At 41.4% G+C, this 18,735-nt stretch overlaps 2 protein-coding genes across 2 annotated transcripts in view; one reads left to right on the top strand and one right to left on the bottom strand.

The window, feature by feature from the left end:
• LOC139951047 (cadherin EGF LAG seven-pass G-type receptor 1-like) overlaps positions 1-7,895 on the bottom strand; it is a 40,172-nt gene extending 32,277 nt beyond the window's left edge. Inside the window, exons 1-7 of the mRNA XM_071949866.1 lie at positions 7,778-7,895; positions 5,285-6,802; positions 4,835-4,996; positions 3,421-4,251; positions 2,456-3,037; positions 1,928-2,162; positions 895-1,102 (exon numbers count right to left, since the gene is read on the bottom strand). Of these exons, the coding sequence (XP_071805967.1) occupies positions 895-1,102; positions 1,928-2,162; positions 2,456-3,037; positions 3,421-4,251; positions 4,835-4,996; positions 5,285-6,767 (3,501 nt within the window). The 5' untranslated portion in view covers positions 6,768-6,802; positions 7,778-7,895. The remainder of the gene's footprint in view (positions 1-894; positions 1,103-1,927; positions 2,163-2,455; positions 3,038-3,420; positions 4,252-4,834; positions 4,997-5,284; positions 6,803-7,777) is intronic.
• A 1,847-nt stretch (positions 7,896-9,742) lies between these two features.
• Positions 9,743-13,835, top strand: LOC139933960 (transmembrane protein 187-like). Its single transcript, XM_071928206.1, has 2 exons — positions 9,743-9,807; positions 10,735-13,835. The coding sequence occupies exon 2, from the start codon at positions 10,762-10,764 to the stop codon at positions 11,638-11,640; it is 879 nt and encodes a 292-aa protein (XP_071784307.1). The 5' UTR covers positions 9,743-9,807; positions 10,735-10,761; the 3' UTR covers positions 11,641-13,835.
• Positions 13,836-18,735: the final 4,900 nt, after the last annotated feature.

The following is an 18,735-nucleotide window of genomic DNA, read 5'->3' as shown; positions in this document are numbered from 1 at the left end:
CCTTCTAAATTCTCTTTTCTCAACTTTTCAGATTTTCTGTTTTAATTGGTTTTGTATTTTAGTGAGTTTTTATTTAAACAATTCCTTATCAATTCTCTCCGTTTTTAGAATAACCATTTCGTATTTATGGTTATTTTAATAAATTATTTTATTGTTTATTCTTTAATGTACCTCCTGTGTTGCACACATTTTAAATTAGGCTCAATGTATAAATTATGATTGCTGAGTGTAAAGCTTTTTGCAATTATTTTGCACATATTATGTCTCAAAATATTAAAATCAGCACCTTCTACTTAACTTTTTAGATTTCTTGGTTAGAACTACTTCATGTTTGTTTTATGGCTTGTTTGTCCGAGATGGCGGCGTGATGCATTCAACGAAATTCTAATTTGGGTTGCCAGCTTCAGTGTTCCAGGGAAATCTGTCTCCATAGATCCTGTCCCCCGTATGGGAAATAACATGGGCTGGTAGGAGGAATCAAAATAGGGCGCTATCAGAAGAAGTTTGTACACAGTTTGCCGTACCGGGGGGGGGGGGACACAGAATCTTCTGCCACATCAGTACAACACAGGGTGCGTTCGTTTAGCTCCCCTGGGTCGACCCCGGTGCGTGGCGGTTTTTTTTTACCAGGACGAACGTGGGTAATTATCTGCACACACTTGTCCTGGGGGAAAAAAACGCCACACACCGGGGTCGACCCAGGGAAGCTAAACGAACGCACCCAATACTAAACTGCAACCGAAAAATAAAATGTTTGCGCCCTCGCTTGGCGAATCAAATATTTTATTTCAGGAGATTCATAAAGTATCATCCTTTACGTCACGATTCGCTGCTTTTCAAGTTTTCGTGGTTATTGGTTAGTAATAATATTGAGAAACCCGAATTCAACCTTACCCCTCTTATGCTGTTGACATAAACATCATGCCAGCGTCCGTCACTGACGTCAGTTGCAATGGACGCACTGACTACACTGGTGCCCATCCTGCTAGACTTGATGAACTGTAGCCGGCCACCAACGATCTGGAGTGCGATGGACTCGCCCCTCCCTCTTAGATACGGACCATTGTACAATAAGATACCGTTGGGTTTAGTAGTCTTGAATCTTCGAAATGGAAAGGAAAATAAGAACAGAATAGTTAACGTTAATGTTTATTACATTGATAAAACACAATTGTTTCCTTGGGAAGAGCGGCAGCGCTGGGGGTGGGGATTACAACGTTTTTGATGTTCTGATCTTAAAAAATGATTTTTTGTTGTAGTTTTCTTGTTTTAGTAGAGGTAGTATCCTCAGGATAGATACGAAATGAAGAATCAAGAGGAGACACAAGAAAGGGTGTAGTATACACCGGGGAAGATGTGACACAGATAACTAGTCTTGTGATAATAGAGAAATTGTCGTTTATGTGTTCACCTTTTTTTAATGAAGTTTTTCTTGATCCCGTGTTCGGTCATGAGACTGAAAGTTTGACATAAGGTTTTTGCCATAATGGACAAGGGGCGGTTCTACATACCCCAGTTTACTGCGTCCGTTTCACAGTCTCGTCTTAATTTATACAGAAGCGTATGGCTGCCGGATGGAAACACAAACATTTCTTATCGTGTACGTACTAACTTGTCACGTACGTACACGATAAGAAATTTGTTTTATTGTGGCAGCAATATACGCTTCCGTATCAATATAGAGCTGCTAATTGCACACAAATTTGCTTAGCATGAAATTTCTTCCGTGTTAAAACAGGATTACCAACCAATTGTTGTATATTGCTTCAGCTGTATTTTTTGTTACTGAAAATCACGTGGAAATTTGGTTTGTTCTCATGTTTTTATTAAGGAAGAAATTTCATGCTTAGCAAATTTGTTGTGCTTAGCAGCTTTATGAAATTTTGCCCAGTTTGAACTTGAATCGTTACCATCATTAGGCACTTACCGTAACGTGATGTGGAATTTCCTCTCACTACGCCCCAACGGCTTGAATGCCAGGAAAGAGTCGTCGGTAAAACTGCGCGTTGTCATCTCACAGTGAGGACCGTCGTATCTCGTGTAGTCTCTGCACAAGCAGTTAACTTCACCCGCTTCGTCCACGGTACACGTCCCGCGTCTATTGCAAATGGCTTCTGGGCAAGTACCGGCTGGAAATGGAGGTTGGCAGGTACCGTTGCCTACTGAAATTAACAGTGAGAAATATCTGGTTTGGTTTGATCAGGCACTGTCACAAGATGGAGGGTTTGGCTTTATAATTAAATATTCACCATGCTATCAGATCGAAGCTATTTTTTGTTTATATGATTGCCCATCCTTTGTCTCGTGACATAAGTGCTTGTTCAAACTCAACCAAACCGTTCACGAAAATAGTCACAACTTAGGACTAGTCCTATGACACTTTAGGGTTATTACAAACTAAAGGCTTGTCCTTTAGTTACTCGTCCTAACTCAAGATAAACCCCAGGGTTCTTACCTGAAAACAAACACTGACATCTAAATCCATCTTTCACATCCAAGCACTCCTCAAACTTGCCACACGACACGGACGTGCATGATCCCTGCGATGCCTGGCAGTGTGTTAGAAGAACAACATTGAAGGATACATAGGTCAGTCCAAGTGCGACCGGTGCAACCACACTCGATGTATTGGTGACGGTGGGCCGGAGAAGACACAGTGATCGGATAGAATCGGGAGTCATGTCGACTAAAGTCCGAAGTCGTTCCACTTCGAGGTATATCATCGACTGGAGCTCATCCGTCGGAATGAACGTCCCGTCCCGTCGCCTGACGGCTAGAGACACCCTCAACATCGGTGCTTCCGTGGTGGTAACTCCATGGTCTTGATCATTCAAACCTCTGCGGATTAAGAAGGTGACGAGCTCCTCGTCTGTTCGGAAGATGTCGGCGATGGTTGCTAGGAGGTCTCGGTGACGGGAGAGGAAAGTCTCCCTGTCTGAGCGGATACGGAGCCGCATCGAGATGCTGCTCTCGAATGTTGTATATGTGACTTGTTTTATGTAGATCGTACAGTTACAGGTAACACTATTAATGCCATCTGAAAGAAAGAATTATGTTAAACTCGTTTTTAAGTGACTAAAACTCCCCTTTCCCTCAAACTTTTTTCTCTCCTGTTCTGACTTTAAATTTGTTTCAAATCTTTCTGCTAGGTTGCTTATTCAGAATTATTGTATCAAAGACTAAACCACATAAGAAACTGGGCGCCGATGACCCAGGTAAAATTTGTCCGCTGGATTTTTAAACATAGGCTGGAGAAGGAGGATTCAAAGAGGGCGCTATCATAAGGAGCTTGTACACAGTTTACTATTATGAGGCAGAATCCCCTGGTTGGGGATCTCCCGTCGCACTGGCACTCCGGAGGTCGCAGGTTGAAATCCCGCTCTAGTATTTTTTTCCAATCCAAAACATGTTTATACTTACCCGAAACGTTAACTGTCAGATGCCCAGTCAACGGCTTAAAATCAGAGTAAGGTTCTTGGTGGTAGGCATAGATAGTCCCAGTAGTCTGGTCCACCGAGAAGCTAACCCCAACTCTTTGATTGATAACACCATATTGACCCCCTGGTCGCCTCCTGTCTCCTATCCCAAGGGACACCGCACTGACGAGTAGGTGGTAGTTTAAGGAGTCACCGACGTCCTTATCAAGAGCCCCAACCTTTCCGATTATGTTATAGCCAACAGTTCCCTCGTAGAAGTTGTAGAAGATGACCTGGCTGGCTGGAACTATCGGTGCGTTGTCGTTCTCGTCTCCGATGTGGATGACCAGGCGAGCGTCACTGAAGAGCCGTCCAGACGACGCCCTGACGGTGACCTCGTAGTCGGCCCGTTTCTCCCGGTCGAACCGGTACAGGGTGTGGACAACCCCGGTCCGCCGGTCTATCTGGAACCAGCTCTGGCGCACGCGTTGCACGAACGCGTATAAGATGATGGCGTTCGGCCCCTCGTCGGCATCGGTCGCGGTGACCTGGCCGATCAGGTCAAAGGGCAAGTTGTTCTCAGGAACCACGAGGTCGATCGTGTCAGAGGGGAACTTCGGTGGGTTGTCGTTGACGTCACCCACCCGGATGTAGATTTCTGCTAACCCTTCTTGCCGTGGTATCCCACGATCGGTTGCGATGACCAGAAAGTTGTAGTGTGATACCCTCTCACGATCGAGGGATCCAAGAGTGCGGATAAGTCCACTTTTGTCATCGATGGTAAACTTGTTTCTATGGTTACCGGATAGTGTGTAGGTTATTTCACTATTTCGTCCTGAGAGAAAAAAAAATAACCATCAAATGTTAAAGCAATGTAGGTAAAAACATTCACCAGGGTAGTAATGAAACCACAAAATATCAGATTCAAATTTAAATGGCTTGTGAATTTTTCGGGAGTGTGCAAAAAATTAAGCACTATTTATGCTCATATATTATACGGGTGAAAATAATAAGCCTTTCCATATGATTTTTTTATATTTATAACAGACACTATTGGTTGACAAACTCAACGGAGTTGTGCACATGTAGTCAGACGCACACACCCGCCGCGTGTGGTGAAACACCACCATCAGCTCCATACCGATTTTCCGCATTTTGCCAACCACGGATAGGGAAATGCGGTGCGTCTGTGGGTAGAGGGGTGGGGGTGGGAGGGTATGGTTGCTATACATTTATTACGGTTTTTTTAGCGGCCATTTTGAAAAAATGCCCTCGCGGCCTGTATTACTACGAATTTTGCTGGACACACTGGGGTAAGGTTTCCCAAAATATTTGTTTGAAAAATCCCCAGGGTGAAGGGTTTTAGTAATTGGCCCATGTACTAAATACGTTGAGTTAACCAACAAGACAACGCTCACCTAAATCTTTATCCGATGCAGTGACGTAAAGAACTCGACTATACGAGAGGGTATCTTCACTGACGACACTTTCGTATCTAACTTGATCAAACACTGGCACGTTGTCATTGCTATCCAAGGCGACTATTTCCAGCACAGCTACAGCCATTCGTTGCGGTTGCCCTGTCAGAAGAATAAAAAAAAAAAAAAAAATACAATAGTTTTGTCCTTAAGAATTTACATGGATTTACCTTCTGCAAATGTGTGCAACACGACTGTTGACGTCACAGCCCTGTTTTCGCTGCGAATGTTTCATTTGCAAGAGGTCTGCTTTCAGAGCGTCCCTAAAGTCCCCCATTGATACCATTCTCGTTAACTTAGATCACAAGCTTTGTAACTTTAAGATCATCTAAAAATTAAAGTATCCAGTTTCCCTTTCTTATTCTATTTAGAATTTAAATTTGGAATTACCTTTGTCGGTTGCCGTTACATTAAGAACATAACGGCCTTTCTCCTCCCGGTCCAACTCTCGCCGAAGAGCAACAACCCCGGTCTCGGGATGAACGCCAAACGCTTCACCGTCCGGAGTTTGACTGGATATGTTGTACATTATCACCCCGGCTGCCCCCTCGTCCCAGTCCATCGCTTGCACCGTCAAAAGGGCCGTACCGACCGGGGAACTTTCCTCAACCTCGGCATAATACAGGTCTTCATAAAACACTGGTGTGTACAAATTTGCAGCTGGGGATGAGGTTGTATCAGAGGCTGGGGAAATGGTGGATTGTGTGGTTGTGGTTATTGGCAGGATTGTGGTGGTAATGTCGACTCCTCTACCGGTTGTGGCTGTGATTGTTGTCGGACTTCTTGTGGAACGAAACGTAGTAGGGTCGAATTTGTCGCTGGTTGTGGGTTTGCTTGATGTAAAACTTAAAGTAGAGCTAGTAGGAGTACCGACATATTTTGTGGCATTGACTGCGATTGTTTTAGGACTTTTTGCAGCGGGGGTAGTAGTAGTGTCGGCTTCTGTGCTAGTTGTGACAGTTCTTGTTGTCGGACTTATTGTAGCATAAGCAGTAGTGGTGTCGACCATGGTTGCGGGTGTGCTTGTTGTCGGACTTATTGTAGCACGAGCAGTAGTGGTGTCGACCATGGTTGCGGGTGTGCTTGTTGTCGGACTTATTGTAGCACGAGAAGTAGTGGTGTCGACTGTGGTTGCGGTTGAAGGCCTACTTGTTGTCGGAGTTATTGTATCTTGAGATGTAGTGGTGTCGACTATGATTGTTGTGCTTGTTGACGGACTTATTGTGGCACGAGAAGTAGTGGTGCCAACTGTGATTCTACTTATTGTCGGACTTATTGTAGCATGAGCAGTAGTGGTGTCGACCATGGTTGCGGTTGTGCTTGTTGTCGGACTTGTTGTAGCACGATGAGTAGTGGTGTCGACTCTGGTTGTGGTTGTGGTTGTACCTGTAGTCGAACTTATTGCAGCGCGGGAAGTAGTGTCGACAGTGGTTGTGCTTGTATGCTTACTTGTCGTCGGACTTATTGTGGCATGAGAAGTGGTGGCGTCGACCATGGTTGCGGTGGTACTTGTTGTCGGACTTATTGTAGCACTGGTAGTAGTAGTGTCGACTGCTCCGGCGGTTGAGGCTAAGTTCGTTGTCGGACTTTTTGTAACAGAAGAAGTGCCGGCTTTCTCTGTAGTCGTGTCCTCCGTTTTTGGAATTGATGTTTTCTTAGGATCGTCTTCTAGTTGTGAAAACTTGCTATTTTCAAGTTCCAAATGACCGATATGTGGTTTATCAACTGTCTCTTCTATGTTTGTATTCCTCACGGTAAAACTTTGGCCGGTAACCAAATCATCAGTAACGCAAGAATGGTGTTGCTCTATCTGGGTTACCAACGCAATGAAGAGAAAGGTCAATCCGAAATGCTGATGTTTCAATGCCATCATGCTCTGTGACCGGGCAATCGTTTATCTTCGAACTTCTGTTTACGATCAAAACAACGAACATATTTTAGTTTTCAGTTGTAACCTTATTGTATCTTTTAATTCCAGAATTAAAGCCTTTACCTGTTAATTTTGTACATTGTTTTTTTTTTAGCTTCAATTTTTTTTTAACAGATTGGCGAAACGGAGTGGACAACATGCCCAAATATGACACCCACTGTCTTCTAAAAAAAATATTGCTTTCAGAAAACCAGAGTTTAATAAAGTCTCAGCGTTTTCTTAAAGACTTTTTTGAAACATCGAGAGAGTGATTATTTTACGAAAATGTTAGCGTATTAGTATTACACCGATAACACCTTTCATAATATGACCCTTGATAATTTTGCCAATAAACTATTTAGTCTTACATACATCATTAAACAATGTGTCAAATAAATCCAGCACGATGGATCATAGCAGAATCCTTTGAGGCATTAGACACCTTTGGTAATTCTTCAAAGACCAGTTTTCTCACTTGGTGTATCTCAACATAGGGCCTATCCATGAAATAACAAACCTGTGAAAATTTGTACTTAATTGGTCGTCGAAGTTGCGAGAGAATAATGGAAGAAAAAACACCTTTGTCGGTCGTGAGTGTCAGATGCTTCATTTCGGGACCTCAGCTGAGGTCTCGAAATCAATTGAGAAATACTTCTTTGTCAAAAACCACGTAACTTCAGAGGGAGCCGTTTCTCACAATGATTTTACTAGCAACAGCTCTCTATTTCTCGTTACCAAGTATTTTTTTATGCTAACAATTATTAAATGAGTAATTACCAATTAGCGTCAATATTAGCTTGTAGTAAAGTACAACCATGGAGGAAACGCCATGGTACAAACACATAGGCCTACACTAAAACACTAAACTACCACGGAAAGTCACTTGACTACAAACAAACTCACTCGGCGTTTCCATGGTCATTCATAAAACCCATGCACGACTGCAGTAAGACAAAACCTACTACATTACTTACCCAACAATCAAGCCAACTCAGGGCTGCATCTTTGAAGTATTCCGGTAGACAGAACTTACACTTACAGAAGCAATCGAATTTCACACCAATAAGTGTATTCAATGTCCCAAGCACAAAATCTCCGATATTATAGGCAGTTGTTGAAAAACGAAATATTAGCCTCATTAATCCTAGAAAATTGAACACACATCTGTTCCGCCGCCAGGTGTCCAAACGCGTTAACTCTAAAAGTAAAAGTGTGGAAAACTGCCAACCCATAGGGAAATAAACTTGCGCTAGTCTTTTGGTTGTTTAATGGATTTAAAGGCGTGTATGTAACCCCGGTTTTTCTTGGATTGTTTCTCTCTCAAATAATTACTTTCATTAGAGGTGTTTTTATTTTTAATTTTAGAGTAATAAGTTATTATTCCTCATAAGATAATATGTTCTGTCGTTGTGAAGATCGAGTACCATAATCACCAAGAGCAAGTTTCAATTTCATCCGAAGATTAATTATCGCGGCCATTTTTAGATTACAACTAAATCGAGGCTGGAATGAAAATATTAGTCTGGTTCCATTTGCCCATTCTGATAAAAAAAACACTGATATCTGCAGGGGATAGGACCTAGTAACCAGCTCAACAATTGAGCAAAGGAGAACATATGCAAATGTTGTATCTTATTGAAATTAATGAAAGTTGAGATTGGCTTATCTCTGTCCCGAGAGATGCTCTGATATTCATTTTAATATTAAATTACTAGGCCCTATTATGATTTGTTGAGTTCTTTGTTATGGATTTATAACTTTAACGGTTACCCAAGGGCTTCGAGATCCCAACTTTAATATCCAGTTACCCAGACAAAAAGTTTGAACTCTGAAATTTTCTTTTGATTAAATCCTTGTGTTTTTTGAGACATAAATTATGTCAGAAAACATATGGTGGGGCATTTAACTCAGGGCTGAGAGTACGGCCTTCGGGTCTAATTGTAACAAGGGACTTGTTCGTATCAGCATTCCACTCTTTCGCTGAGTGAACAGCTGGGTGCTTTTAGAACTTGGGGATTTCAGCCCACACCCCAAGGTTGTTCGATGAACTGGGGTAATTTATTACGGTGGTAGAAGACCATAGATGTATTTGTACATGAGTTAAATATCCGAAAATAGTAAAAAAATTCTCAAGAGTATGTGAAACTTTGATGATTCGGATAGAGTTTGTGTCTTCGATCTTGTATGCCTTTTGGCCCGGGTTTAATCAGTGAATCTTGTGCAGCAGAAACCTCCTCTGGGGCCGGGTGAACTCATCATTGTCTCAAGTGAGCAATAAGGTGAAGACAAAACTCAATGCATCTTTAAGACGTGTACAAGTAGCCTCTTTTATAAATACGTTATGTCTTTATAAGCAGAAACTCATTGGGGCCATCATGAAGAATATTATGGTTTTACAGTATGTGCCCAAAATAAATTTATGTCTTGATTATGGCGACTGAAGGGTTTGGCAATTATGTTGTGGTTTACTAACGTGGCACATGCCGATAACCAATTACCTCACATGTGAAATCCAGTATAAAAAGAACTCATAACAAACACGCTATATGCACACGATAACGACGAGTCTTGCAGATCAGAATCAAGAACAGAACTTGGGTCTCAAACTAAGCTTTCCTTCACTTTCGATGCAAAGACTACCATCCAGCAGTGGGTTAGACTTGTGGACAAGTCGTTAAATGTCTGTCGCGGTGATAGCGTTCCGACTCTATTCCGAATCTCCCCGCGATTCCTGCGGTATTCTCGCGAGACTGCTGGCCCCGCTAGACTTCTCATCTCAAGGGAGTAGAAGTTGGTAACCAGCAGTTCGCGCGAGAGCTGTGATCTCGCGATAGCACCGCCACAACTCGACTACCTCACCGCGGCAGACCATTAACGACTTGTCCACAAGTCTAGCAGTGGGTGTGTGAAGAATGTGTCATTGACGCGGCACTGGAGGGCGCTCTTTCAACTGAACCATCCGTCTTCTTTCTTTAGCTGCGCTGTATGGACAGTGGCCTGGCAGGTAAATATTAATTTTAAATTGTTAGAAAACGGTAAAATCAACTATTTTGTAGAAACTAAGTGAGATGGCAAGGTACATCAATAAATGGCGCTATTGGTATCTACATTTTCGAAAGAGAGTTAAATGGACCAGCACAACTACTGTACTACAGTAGTTGTGCTGGTCCATTCATGGAGGAATAAATTATTCCTCCATGGTCCATTTAACTCTCTTTCGAAAATGTAACTGTAGCCTCCCTCATTCTCAAATCACTGATTATATTGCCTTTACCATCAGGCAGTAGTGCTATAGTATACATGTATATGGAATTTTCATATTATTTTCCTTAATTTAAATGGACGTTTACCTGGTCTATAAATTAAACTGTATGCACAGCCATACTGTACTATAGACACGCTTCGCTATGGTAGAGAGTAGAAGGGGCTGTTCCATGATCAGAAGGCCGGTATCTCATTATTGATTTTATATAGTCTCAACCCTTTCTTGCAAGCGTAATGCCCTCCCAGCTCCACGTATCACATCTATAGAAAGTGCTGCACTGCATGGGGCGTGCAGTAGCTGGGTGTAGAGTGTTAATTAGTTCATGTACAGCCATAATTTTGATGAAACAGCCCTTTTTGGGGTAAAAAACAAAATTAATAGCCCTTTCACATGTTTGTTCGTTTAGTAGAGCTGCATGACATCTCTGATCTATGAGTAGACTAAAAAGTTGTGAGCATTGAGAAATAGGACTCGGTCAAGACTCAAGGAAAGGGAAAAATATTCATTGATTTAGTTAGGTCCTAAAAGATAGGCTTTCTACCTTGTATTTGTTCATAATAAAAGATGGAGTGGCCTAGGTTTTTTACAGGATGAGACCTATCAAGATTTGTGTAAAAGTGACTTTTTCAAAATTTTCTGATTGTGATTGGGTTTTTTTCTCTTCAGATTCAAGACTCAAGATAAACAACCAGAATGGGAAGTATGGCGGTGTTGACGAGCTTACTACCAGTGGTTGTGAGTACATCCCTTATGATCATGGTCGTTTCACACGGCATCTTCGACCCAATCAAAGTGGATCTTGGATTTGAACATTATGCCGAGAAACCGGACTTCACCATCGGATCATACAAGCTCCCTGATTGGTTGAAGTTAGCCATGCCGCTAAATGCTCTCGTCAACATCGGCTACGTCATCATTGGCTTTTACTGGATTTTTCGAACATACTTCGCAGAGAGGAATAAAACTGTTGGGTCTCTCCATGCGTACTTTGCTTACACCTTTGCATGGATGAGTATCGTGTATGGACCCATACAACTGGGGCGAATCTTGTATCAGACTCACCCCTCTGCAATTTTGGATCAATGGGTCACTCTTCCTTTCTTCACCTTAGTAATCCTATGGAGTAAGTCCTTCATCATTGGCTGGAATCTAAACGTCTGTCTAATGTTCATGCTGTCGTCGATCTTGAGCTACAACTTGGTCTTCTTTAGCGAGTTTGGCTTTGAGGTTGCCCTCATCCTGCATGCTGCCAGTGTTTTAAATGCAATGCTCGCTATTCACGGAAAATACACCTGCGAGGGTAACTTAAAGACAATGATGCTCACATTTCTAGCGTTTGTGATGTTCATCTTATTTAAGGTGTTGGATCTTCACCTTCCCCGCTATGGAGACGTCTTCACAGAGGTCAGCGGTCATTTCCTGTCCAAATTATTTGGTGACATTGCTCAGATTCAATGCGTTTTTGTTTTCTTTGAGAGTATTGCCCAAAAACTTCAGGCGTCTGCTTTACTAGCAGACATGAAGGGCAAGAGGGATGACAAAGTCACGTCATCAAGGAAGAAGAAAAGATAAATGCTTGAGACTCAAAAGACTCTGTGGTGAGAAAAGGAACCGGTGAAGAGCATCATACTGGCTCGGTCACTCTTGGATCTTGATTTGATCTTGTAATGACTGTGTTCCTTTACTAGCCTTAAAGACACTGGACACTATTGGTAATTGTCAAAGACCAGTCTTCTCACTCTGTGTATCTCAACATTTGCACAAAATAACAAACCTGTAAGAATTTCAACTGGTGGTCGCAGTTGCAATATCATAATGGAAGAAAAAAACACCATTGTCACACGAAGGTGTGTGCTTTCAGATGCTTGATTCCGAGACCTCGCGCGTGAGGTCTGGAAATCAATTCAAAATTGCAAATATTTTACTGAGAAATTACTTCTTTCTCAAAAACTACATTACTTGAGAAGAAGCCGTTTCTCACCATGTTTTATACTATCAACAGCTCTCCATTGCTCGGTACCAAGTGAGTTTTTATGCAAACAATTATTTTGAGTAATTACCAATAGTGTCCAGTGCCTTTAAAACCTTAAAGGGGCTGTGTCATCACGATCGAAGCTGACCTAGTATGGCTGCTGTAACTGGAATCATCAACTCTCACCCAGCTACTGCACGCGTGCCCTCCCTCTACATTTTATCTATGGAGAGCCATGTGCAGCACTTAGATGAGGGTTCATAATTCTATGTACATACATGTACGGTCAGCCAATGCCTACTTTGATTTTGAGTGACGACACAACCCTTTATTGTAATTGGCTGATGAGTGAGTGTCATAGAAATATAGAACACTGTGCAATCTCTCATTTCTACATATTGCCATTTCAGCTATTTTGTTTTGTAGCTTTGCTTTGATATGGTTATTTTGACAAACAATCATGTCACACAGGTCAATGCTGGTGATACTCCATAGTGGACATAGAGGGCAGGTCTACCCAGATCGAGCCGTATCGGGAATTGGGACAATTTGCCATTACAAGCCATTTTGTACATATAAAATGGCATTGGCGCATACAAGGGTGTCAGACTAGTCTGCCAATTTGGTTGTGGACTGAAAATGGCGTCCAGCGAAGGAAGGCCCAATTTCATGGAGCTGCTAAGCACAACAATTTGCTTAGCATGAAATTTCTTCCTTGATAAAAACAGGCTTACCAAACAAATTTCCATTTGTAGCATATTGCTCGTTACTGGTATTTAGCTGTTGTTTGCCTAAAAATTCTGAAAATCTTTGAAAATTTAGTTTGTAATCCTGTTTTTATCAAGGCAAAATTTTTCACGCTTAGCAAATAGTTGTGCTATTAAGCAGCTAATGCAGCTTTATGAAAGTCGGCCGTCGTGACCAAAGAATACTGATCCCTCAGACTATGTCGCAACTCTCTCAATACACAGCTCTGACACAGAGGGAGTAAGTACTGAGGGAGTAACAACAACTTTCGATTAGGAGCCATTTTGGGTCTAAAACGCATGTGAACATTGGATACCAGACTAGAGTAGTGCACACAGGATTGTGCGACATTTGGACAGAAAAATGGCATCCAGCAACCATGCAACCAAAAAGAAATCTGGTCCCTCAAAGTCATAACTCTCTCAATTCACTTCACTGCACTGCCACAGACAGTTGGCCACAGATGACAGCAGTCTCAGCATTGTCTGTGTTTCATTTTTCACGATGTGCAATTTGTGTTTTCTGAATGTCTGACAATTTGTAATCAAGGTGTCGGCATTAGATTGAATATAATGTATGAAGCCCTCAGTAACGCATTGACATTGAAGTAGTGTTAGAACTGACTTAAATCTGGTGAATCTAGCTACATTTAAGGCAATAAATCTGACTTTACGCTTTGAAAAAAATCACAAAGAAAATTCTAATAAATAATGTTTGTCTGCTTCTTTTTGTGACATTGTTTTACTCATTGCTCAAAAACTACGGAGCTGTAGTCTACAGCACCTCGGCGAGTAATATTTTACGGGGAGCTTTCTACCATCATTATTATCTTCAAACCATGTAAGTTTAATGTCAATCTGTGGACAATGTGTTTTGTGTCCTACAAATAGTACCAAACCCTTTAAAGGAATAAACTGCCCTAATTGTTATTTTAGTCAGTGCCCTAGTGAATATTTGATATGTACACGACTATTAACATGAGGAATTTAGAACATGACTACCTTTGTGTAATACATTTTTAATTTACAGATTTTAGCATTAAAATTAAACCGTGTTGTCAAAAAAAAAACTTTATGTTTTTTGTTATTATTTTGTTTTTCCTGGTGAAATTTTAGCATCCATGTCAACGAAGTTTGACATACTTTCTTACATTCGTTTAGATTAGGTATTATTTTTTACAGCAAGCTGAAAAGCCACCAATGTTATGCAATCTTACAACCCTAATATGTATGAAAAATATTGTATTTTAGTTGTATGTTATTCAAACAACCAACAGGTTCGAATCCCGGTCGTGGTGTCCCAGGGGTAAATGCGTACCTGTGAGGACAAAGATGGTACTTGTCATTGATTTAGCTGAGTAGCGCGAATTTGTTGCATAAACTGTACTCCCCAGGAAGCTAAGATGGTTAAAGAAACTAGCTATTATTATTATTATTACACAAAAATAGTACAGAAAGCATCCTGTGGAGTTTAAAATTAAGTGCAAAAATTAAATATGTGATGCATGACATTATTTCAGACAAAACAATCCTTAAGAATAACACTTGTCTCTAAAACCCTAACCCTCATTAAACCTTTTTACAAATAAAACAATCCAGACAAAACAAAACCCAACGTTGTTTTGTTTGATAAAGGGCTCAAAACTCAAGTGTCCAAAGCGAATATGATCACAGGAGATTCTATGGAAAATTGACATACACTAGGCTGGAGGATCAGAAGGAGAATTAAGAGGGCGCTATCACTTTTATATGTTTTACAATAGAGTGTCCCAGCATGCCATGGTTCCAGCACAGAGTGCGCTAGCCTGACGTCACTTCGAGCATAGCGTCTCTGTCCTTACTCTGGGTGCGTTCGTTTAGCTTCCCTGGGTCGACCCCGGTGTGTGGCGGTTTTTTTTCGAGAACGAACGTGTGCAGATAATTACCCACATTCGTCCTAGAAAAATAAACCGCCACATACCGGGGTCGACTCGGTCCTGCCGCGGTGCGTTCGAATAGCTTTGACGTCATTCCAGGGGCTCACCCTGGTCAGCCCCAAGTGCCCTGCTAATGGAGTGGGTCTCCAGGGGGCTGGCCCCAGGTGCATGACGTCACCATGAGAGGGTGAGTGATCGTTCGATTAGCTCTTGTCAGAGGTTTAACCTGAGTGAGCACCGCGGGGTCGACCCATGGGAGCTAATCGAACGCACCCTAAGAGTGCGCTAGCCCCACCCACCCAAACCGGCTATACATGTATTACATCTCATTTTGTCGGAGTATCACGCTCTGGGGAAAAAAGAGCAGGTGTCAGATGCAATTGTGTCCGCCATGCAAATCTCTCCGCTCCGGACATTTTTGCATATGCAATCAGTCCGGGGCTCTGCAAAAACCGTCCGGCGGACATGTACATGACCGTACATGTATATGTGCGCGTAAGCGAGCGTGCATGCACATAACCTACGTATGTACACGTACGTAGGTTCAGTGCATGCATGCAGCATGACTATGCAGCATGACTATGCAGCATGAATACTCACGTATTTAATGATTGCTGCGAATACCCAACGGCCGAACATTTCCCTTGTCATTCATGATACACTTAGCTTGTAAAATTAATGGCGAACGTGTTCCGTCGAACAAGGGCGTTTAATTTACTGCAAGGACGGTTTTGCACGGGGGCGGACACAACTGAATATGTAAATGTGTCCGGGCGGACACAATTGCATTATGCAGCAGCGTCCGGGCGGACACGATTGCATATGCAAAACCGTCAGGCGGTCATTATTTTATATGCAATAATGTTCTCCGAATAGTATTGCATAGAGGACATAATTGCATGCGACTCCGGCGTGGCACGAGATTCTTTCCCCCGGCGGACGCAATTCCTTTGGACACCGATACTCGACGTTTCGAACAGTATACTCTGCTTGTCTTCAGTATAATGATTTGTCACACAAAGGGGATTTATTATATGGTTGTACCGGCTAGTTTGCTATTTTATTTGTTACTAATCATACTATGCAAAGCTTCAAACATAACTTAAAAAACCTATTAATGTGTTTATTTCCATCCAATTATCCGTTATGCAAAAAAGTAGGATTTTTGAAATTTGTTAAGGCAGTGGACACTTTTGGTAATTACTCAAAGTGATTATTAGCATAAAACCTTTTTTGGTGACGAGTAAAAGGGAGAGGTTGATGGTATAAAACATCGTGAGAAACGGCTCCCTCTGAGTGACATAGTTTTCGAGAAAGAAGTAATTTTCCACGAATTTGATTTCGAGAACTTCAGGTCTCGAAATCAACCATCTTAATGATGACCGATTGAGCTCAAATTTTCACGGGTTTGTTATTTTATGCATGTGTTGAGATACACTTACTGTGAAGGCTAGTGACATTACTAAGAGTGGGCTGGGTTGCGGATGGCATTAACTCTCGAAGTGATCTCTGTGCCCCTCCCCCGCCCCATTTGATATATGGACCTATGAGATTATAAGAGACAAAAAGAGGTATACATCTTGACAAACTTTGCTGTGTGATAATTTTAACTAACTTAAACTAATCTATTTTCATAACCATTTACATGCAGATTATGTATTTGCTTTTTAAAGGCAGTGGACACTATTGGTAATTACTCAAAATAATTATTAGCATAAAACCTTTCTTGGTTCTTAGTAACGGGGAGAGGTGTATGTCATAAAACATTGTGAGAAACGGCTCCCTCTGAAGTGCCATAGTTTTCGAGAGAGAAGTAATTTTCCACTAATTTGATTTCGAGACCTGAGATTTAGAACTTGAGGTCTCGAAATCAACCATCTAAATGCACACAACTTCGTGTGACAAGGGTGTTTTTTCTTTCATTATTATCTCGCAAGTTCGACGACCGATTGAGCTCCAATTTTCACAGGTTAGTTATTTTGATGTACATGTTGAGATACACCAACTGTGAAGGCTAGTCTTTGACAATTACCAATAGTGTCCACTGCCTTTAAACTCGCGTCAATTTAGTTCATTAAACAGAAGTAGATGACACATCAAGTTCGCTGATTTGGGGCATGTTGACGAGAAATATAAGAAGTTCCACAATGGATTAGCATATTCTTTGATGAGTTGTGGCGATTATATTGTCCTTGCTCTACAGTTCGGTTGAAAACCAGAGTTATTTGCTCCAGAGTTATACATCGCCAAGTCGTCACAACAGACCCATGAATCCAACGCATGGACTAAAAGCAAATTCCTGTCAAAGGAACTTTTTTGAATGGGTCCCCGTATAGGACAATGATGTAATGTAAGCACAATCATGGAGAAAAAGCACACAATATAGTTCGGGTTGCTAGCAATGCTCTCTGACCCGTCGATTGGTGGACACCTCCCCCTCACCCTTATTGTGTGCCATGGATTACAGGGAATTCCTAGATAATTTGATGGTGCTTGCGGGTGTGTGTGGGTGAGAGGGTATACACATTCAAAACGGGGATCTATATGCCAATAAACAGAGTACAATATGTTTGCAAAAATGCAGGTCTACTGCATTTCAATAGTCCCTGGAAATAACGAACCCTGTTCAAAGAATTTCACTCGCAGACAATTCGTTAAGGGGGCCTTTAAAGTGACCTTTCATAAAGGCCCGGTGCAAGGGTTTTCACATTTTTGTGGGATACACACGCACACACAGTTTATATGCGTTCATTCATTTGTTTTTTATTCCAACTTGGAACACACCCCTTAACCCCGGGGAGGGTTACATCAACTTTTTAAACCTGAATTATTTTAATATACATTGGCAGGAGAAAAATAAAGTCAACAGAGGTAATCAGACATTATGTTTTTTCTTTTAAATTCATAAATAAAAATACGAGTTTGGCAACACAATTATTAATAGATTCATCTGTAGAACTCCTCAAAATTTTCATTGTTAGTAAACAGTTGAAAATGTGCATTATTTCCACTCACAAGGTTAAGCATTTGTTCCCTAAGAGCACTGTATAATGGACAATTAAGTATAAAATGGATCTCAGTTTCAACCTCCAAATTATAATATAGGTTTCCTCGGTCAATTTCGGAAAAAGAGCAGCCAATTTAACCACCAAGCTATTCTATTTCGCGCAAAATCGAATGCTACTCAAAAGGGTCATTCGATTTCGTTTTGGGATTAGTCAAATGTAATGTTGCGTCATTCGAATTAACAAAATAATCATTCAGTTTAACAGTTCATCAAAGCAGCATCCAAATTCGCAGACGCTTCTTGAGGCGTGTGTGTCACGAAAAAGAATGACGTTACGCTAAATTGAGGAATTTGACTCGACCCAAAACGAAATTGAATGGCCGAATTCTGAATTTGAAACGCAGTAACAACTGGAAAAGCAAAACAGCTTTAATTCGAACGCATGAAAATTAAATTGACTGCTCATTTGCCGAATTTGACCGAGAAAACCTATAGAACCAGATGGCGCGTACAAAACCAAGTAACACCATACAAAATGCATGTTTGACCATTGAGAAAATGGTGCTGACCCATCGCCAAACAATGGTCACGCACCAGATAGGGATTTGTGTACATAGTGGGACACTCGCGTTTATTAAAGGCGGTTTATATACCGTTGTTTTTTTTAACCATTCGATTGTTTTAATCCTATATTAGTAGTTGTAGCGATAAAATTAACCTAAATGCAATATAGTTTTATTTAAAACGCTTGTGGCGTTTTTGAGATATCTCCAAATCTCCGGAGTGATGAATGAGTGTTGAATGTTGAATAACATGATTTTTTAAAGAAAATGCAGAAGATAGGAATGGCTACAGAGTGTGCAATCCACGGCTGTGTTACGTGTGCGCTTCCACTGATAGTTCTATAATACATAACTCTGTGGATGCACCTGATGCCAGGGCTACTGCTCGACATTTTGACTTCTTGTCTTCGAGAAGAAAGCAAGGTCACAACAAGCGTCGAGCTCCAAGCAGGTTGGATCTAAA

Source organism: Asterias amurensis, chromosome 2 (assembly GCF_032118995.1).
Source record: "Asterias amurensis chromosome 2, ASM3211899v1".
Lineage (NCBI taxonomy): Eukaryota > Metazoa > Echinodermata > Asteroidea > Forcipulatida > Asteriidae > Asterias > Asterias amurensis.
This window is presented reverse-complemented; position numbering and strand designations above follow the sequence as displayed.

Bases quoted from the DNA above. Each gene is read 5' to 3' on its own strand.
- LOC139933960 (XM_071928206.1), top strand. From the start codon at position 10,762: ATGGGAAGTATGGCGGTGTTGACGAGCTTACTACCAGTGGTTGTGAGT.